The 6,319-nt window shown below is 30.6% G+C and overlaps 1 protein-coding gene across 1 annotated transcript in view; it reads right to left on the reverse strand.

The window, feature by feature from the left end:
- Positions 1-5,910: 5,910 nt before the first annotated feature.
- The window catches only part of LOC111365634, a 4,196-nt gene continuing 3,787 nt past the window's right edge, over positions 5,911-6,319 (reverse strand). Inside the window, exon 5 of the mRNA XM_022986175.1 lies at positions 5,911-5,957. Within this exon, the coding sequence (XP_022841943.1) occupies positions 5,911-5,957 (47 nt within the window). The remainder of the gene's footprint in view (positions 5,958-6,319) is intronic.

Consider the following 6,319-nt stretch of genomic DNA (forward strand, 5'->3'; position numbering starts at 1 on the left):
AAAATGAATAATTCAAGGTCACAGTCAAGGAAACACACTACTCAACTGTAATTTTTGGGCCATGTTCTTTTATATAACAGCAAACCCAATTCTGCCAAGCGTCATCCCATGTTTGGCGAGGCTGCTACCTAATCATAGGTTAGGATTATTCTACTATCGATTAATTATGTTGTGTGAATTATCATGCATTCTTCTCTCTTTGTGCTATATTTTTGTCAATAATTTTTCATAATCATAGTGCCAAATATTTAAAAACACTTGGATCGAAAAGCAGATTGCCAAGTACAAATTTTGTTCGGTGAAATCTTATAAGCAGTGTCCTAAGGAATGCGCCTAAGCACACTACAAATCTTTATTCGATCAACTCTTTTATTGATAGTTTAATGTTCCCCTAGGTGCAAGATTTTTTGTTTATTTATTTTTTCCTTTTTGTAGTTTGATTTTGAACCCTAATTCTTAAAATTGTGAGTCTTAACTCTTCAATGTTATTTGTCTTTTGCCACGGTCCATTATTGTTCGTCTTTCTTTTTTTTTTTTTTTTTTTTTTTTTTTTTTTTTAAGATTTGTTTTTTGATATCAATTTGTGTTGTGTATGAATTATACATACGTTAGTGGTTCAAAGGCTATTAAGTAGAAATTGTGTTTGAAAATTGTCAAGTGTTTGAAAATTGTATAGTTATATAAATTATTAAGTAATTATAGTATTTATGATTTTAGATATTTGGTATGCCTTATACTATTCATTCAATAATTTTAAAATAATTAAAATAATATTAAAAATAAGAAAACTTTTTTTTTTACACCAATAACCATTAGGCTGGAAATATTTGAAGCTTAGACTTGTATGTTTGGCAAATCTAAAAAGTGTGGGAGGCGCAACTGCAATTGTCCCTTAATTATATGTATTTATGTATGTATTACATAATTCAAATATTAACAAATGCATACTTATCAATAGAAATTCATATGTAAAATTTTATAAATTTGAAACAAAAATGTTAAATATAAACTTGTATTTTAATTCAAATAAACAAAAATGGCAAAATTCTTTGAGAGATGATACACGTACAGGGTGAGGTTCATAGAACCCCACCAGATCAAATACAATAGGTGGAGTGGGTGGAATTTTTTTGACAATATTTTTATTACATGGAGTCCACCCCATATATCTGATTTGGAAGGGTTCTATGAATCACTTTTCTGTACATATAGTATAAATCAAATTATTTTCCCTTTTCGATAGTAAACAAGGCAGGGATGGGGAGGGGAACCTAGTTCCCATCCTCGAAATCTCAAAACTCGTCCCAAATCTTTTTTTTTTTTTATTGTTATATTATATTTTATATTTTTCAACAAATAAATTATTAAATAAATGAGGTGATAAATGGAGAATTTTTTATTATCGTCTCATCTTTGTCCCAACCCAACTCCCTAAAATCTCCGATGGGACGGGTATGGTAATGGAAGCATCGAACCTGCTCACTCCACCCCTTTCTCATCCTCCAAACTCTATTATTATATTAAAAATATATTTTTAGACAAATATTTTACGTATAAAAATAAGTAAATTTAGATGATTAAAATAAACTATGTAGAACAAGACATGTCAATTTATATTCTTATAATTTATATTATGAATATTAATTATTGCAGAGAATTTCATCATTTTCTTTACAAAAGTATTTTAGATGCATCAACCTCATTTTAGATAATTAACTGCTTAAAAAATGGTCATTGGTGTATGTGATTCTCATAAAGTCAAAAGAGTAATACTATGTCGCCCTACTGGGATTGCAGGCCCAATTTAGGTAATATTAGATAATAAGTTAAATGAAAGGTGAAATTAAATGAGTTATTTAATTCTACTTATCAATTAATGTCACATTAACGTTACCTAAACTGTAACTCCAGTAAGATCAAATAACATTACTCAAACTAAAAATATGAGAAGTCACTATGATTTTTCAAAAGTGAGGAAATGTTTCAGATATTATTATGAGGCTCTTAAAGTGGCTCGATAATATCTCAAATTTTTGTAATTTTGCTTTGGGTATTGATGCAAATTCATATAATTGTAGATCTTTATCCACGGAGTTCCCTACCATTGTGTTACGTCCAGTGAGCATTTCAACAACTAATGAATATCATTACTAAACATTGAAGAATAATGTGGATTTTATGGTTGCTTTATAATGTTCATTTAATAGAAAGGGTTTTGGAGGAAATGTTAGTATGCAAGATCGTGAAAGAGACTATTGATGATGAACAGTGACGGGCGGACGAAGGAAGAGAAGTGGTAGTTTTTTCGTGATATTGAATTTTCAAAAAATTACTTTGCAACATGGATTACATAAGTAACCAAATTTAATAGTGTATCTTATAATTTCAAAAAATGACATACACAGCAACATGATCGATGTTAAAACTTGAAATTTTATCTTAAAAAGTTAACCTTATTAAGAGGAGTAATTCAATCACTTATAGTCCAATCGATATGAAATTTTATCCGTTAACAATTGACACCTGATTAAAACAGTTTGTAATTTACGACCATTGTATTATTAATTACATAGTTCTTAAATTTAATCGTAAAAAAATTATACACACTTTAATTTACCATATTTTGCTTTAAAAACCCATCAATTTTCTAATTTTGAAATATATTAATGAGAATCAATATCTTTTTTAATTTACCCCCCTTTTCCCCCTATATAAACTGGATTTGGGCCATCAAGTTTGGATTGCCCAAAATCACGAAAGTGCATCAATTTATACATAGGTTCGAGCTTGGGTCGACCCAAGTAATTTTTATTTGGAAATATTTCATATCTAAGAAATTGATTATGATCCATTTCAAAAAAATTAAGAAACATGGTTTAAAATTTCAAAAATCAGATATTAGTTAAATTTTATTTATGGAATAATTGATTAAAAATATATTTTATTAATTAAATATATTAAGATCACAATTCTATACAATTTGATAATAAATTATCGAATTTATTGATCACAAATAAAAATTTTTACAGGTGACAAATTTATTTCTCTATCACAAAATCAAAAAATTTATAGGTGACAATTTATTTATCGATTACAAATCACAAATTTTAAAAGTCACAAATTATTTAACGGTCACAAATTATCAAATTAATTAGTCACAGGTTATTTCTTCATCACAACTTAATAAATTGTTAGTTACAACCACATTTTTTAGGTTGATCACAAACCAACCAAATAATTGACCACAAACAACCCCACCACGACCATCCCATCCCCACCCATAACCACGACCATGACTGTGACAGCCACGATCTCCACGACCACTATCAACACACACTACAGAAACCACAACACGAACCATAACCACCACAGCACCACAAACTACAACGACCAACCAACAACACCGCAACCACCAACCACACCACATCACATCGCATTGCAACCACCAACCATAGCGCATCGAAACTGCAAATCACCACCACAACACCAAACCATTTGAACCCATCGTCATCTGAACTAGCCAAAACTAATCAAAGCCGCTGCTACTACGTCGTGCTGCTGAAGATGACACTATCAGTCTCAAAGCTTCGAACACGGGGATGATGTCAAACCAAACTAGAAGAATTTTGTGGGTTATCAAATGATACATGGTGTGATACAGTTGTCGAACTCAAATCGTGCTACGATAGAAGCCTCTCAGATCATGTTGCAATTAACGCCTTCGTATCAATACCATTCTTAGATCAACAGGTGATGCATTGTGGTGGGCATGGTGGCGGTGCAGCGACTGTGGGCAGTAGTGTTGACATTTGGTTGACTTCATTCTTAATGTTTTGATTATCACAAATAAATTACGTTTATATCTAACAAATTGATTTCAAGTGTTGATAATGATTATTGCAAAATCAAGATCAAGAGACATGCACAATGACAAATGATTTTGACGATTGACGGACATAAAGATGGAAATCAAGCATTGACGTGAAAAATCACTTTGAAGAAAAGATTGATCGCTAACCATGAAGACATTAGATATAGACGATGTAAATTTGTATGTAAAGGTAAAACACCTCAATTCTTAGTATCGACTATAGCTCATAAGAATTTTTATGCACGAGAACAAAATCATGTCACAAAAGAATATTTGCATAAAAATTAACTTTGAAAAAGATAAGTATTTCGATTTCATAATCAAATATTTACAAATAAAGTTATCTTTACAAAATAAGTGAGAAAATCCCTCAAAAACTTACATAGATAAAATCATCACGAAGGAAAACTGTCCGGGGGCATTTTTGCCCAACCGAATGTCCGGATGACCCAATAGTCACTTTTTTTACAGTTTTGACTCTGACTCAAACGACTAATTTTTACCTCGTCCGATTGAGTCCAGACGTCATTATTCCTCGTTCGGATGGACAGAAGTTTTGCCCGTTTGAGTGTTATAAATACCTCATCTCTTCCTCATTTGCAATAACTTTCTTTGAGCATTTAAGTGACGCTTTTATTGATCTTAACCACTCTATTTTTCAATCTTTAGAAGATCAAAATATTTACATCTTGAAAAATTTTTTGAGTGATCAAAGTTATTACAAATCATTCATATCATTAAAAGTTTTTCAAAGTAAAACTTGAGCTATACTCATTGCAATCTATTGAAGTGTTAAGCCTATTTCTCTCTTAATACTTAATTGTGATCATTTCATTTATTAAGAGAGAAGTTTTTACTTGTAATATTTCCTTCTCTTATTTTCGATTGTGGGTCGTGTTGAGGTCCCGAAAAATTTAACGTTGTAAAAAGATCGGTGATCCTTGGTTATAAGTCATCGAAAGCTTTGTAGAAGGTTAGATTGCACCATAAGTCAATCAAATTTAGTGCAAAGGTCTTGCTCGTGATGGAGAGCTTGGTAAGGAGGGACGTAGATCATTGCGTTGGATCGAACCTCCAATCAAATTGTTTGCATTTTCTATCCATTTTACTTATTGTTTTTACATTGCAATTATTACATTGTTTTACTTGAGTTCTTAGTTGTGCGAACTTACTTAATCATTATATTTGTTAGCACATTAATTTTAAACTTGAAATTAATCTTCGAATTAATCAATATTGGGTTTTTAATTAGTATCAGAGAACGGAAAACACTTTTAAAAGATTGTACAATCTTATGTAATGGCTAACCAAGTTTTTCAAAATGTTGAGGGGCACTCCACAAATCGACCTCCTTTCTTTAATGGCACACATTACAACTATTGGAAGACTCGGATGATGATACATGTGCAATCTACTGATTATAATATTTGGGAAGTTATAGAATACAGTCCAAATGTTCCCACTAAGACTATTAAAGTATTATTTCTAAATCTAGGGAAGAATATGGTGATTAAGATAAGAGAAAACTATCTTTAAATGCCAACGCTAAGAATTTACTTTATTGTGCACTTGATAAAAATGAATTTTATCAAATAAGCACATGTGAATCGGCATCAGGGGCGAATCCAGGGTCTTAGTTCAGCTAGGACGGATCGCGAACGTTGAAGGTTAACTGTCAACAGTCAGCATCCGTGATAGGAGAATCGGTTATTACTAATTAATTAAATAGTATTCAAAAAATCATACGGACTAGAACTAGATGCACCACTAGAACTGGAACTATGTACAAACTTTCATTTCGAATGAAAAAATAGTTCCATAATCTGCAAAATTGCCTTAATTTATTTTTCAATTAAACAGGCAATATATATATAACAAAATGTCAATATTCAATTTATAATTAAAGTTAATTAACAAGTATTATTAATTTATTATATTAACAAAGTTCAAATTATTTATAATCTTCCAAATCTAATGAACTAGCAACAACCTAACGCGAACTAGAACTAGAAGTTAGGGATTTCATCTTGAATTATTTATCACAAATCATAGTCATAACTCATAAACCATAAAACACAAATCATAACTAGTAAAACACAAGTCATAGATTCATAGCTCAAAAATAAAAGATAAATCAAAAAATGTTTTTACATTGCAATTATTACATTGTTTTACTTGAGTTCTTAATTGTGAGAACTTACATAATCATTACATTTGTTAGCACATTAATTTTAAACTTGAAATTAATTTTCGAAAAAGTTATAAAAACCAATTCACCCCCTCTTGGTTAGTCAGTCTTACGCTTTCAAGTAGGGTATAGCAACGTAGTGGCTGTGGAGTTTTTAGAGAGGGAGGGTAGAGAGAGATGGGAGAGGAAGAGATAGTGAAGGGAGCGCAGCTATATATATATATATATATATATATATATATATATATATATATATATAT

This window comes from Olea europaea, chromosome 17 (genome assembly GCF_002742605.1).
Source record: "Olea europaea var. sylvestris chromosome 17, O_europaea_v1, whole genome shotgun sequence".
Taxonomy (NCBI): Eukaryota; Viridiplantae; Streptophyta; class Magnoliopsida; order Lamiales; family Oleaceae; genus Olea; species Olea europaea.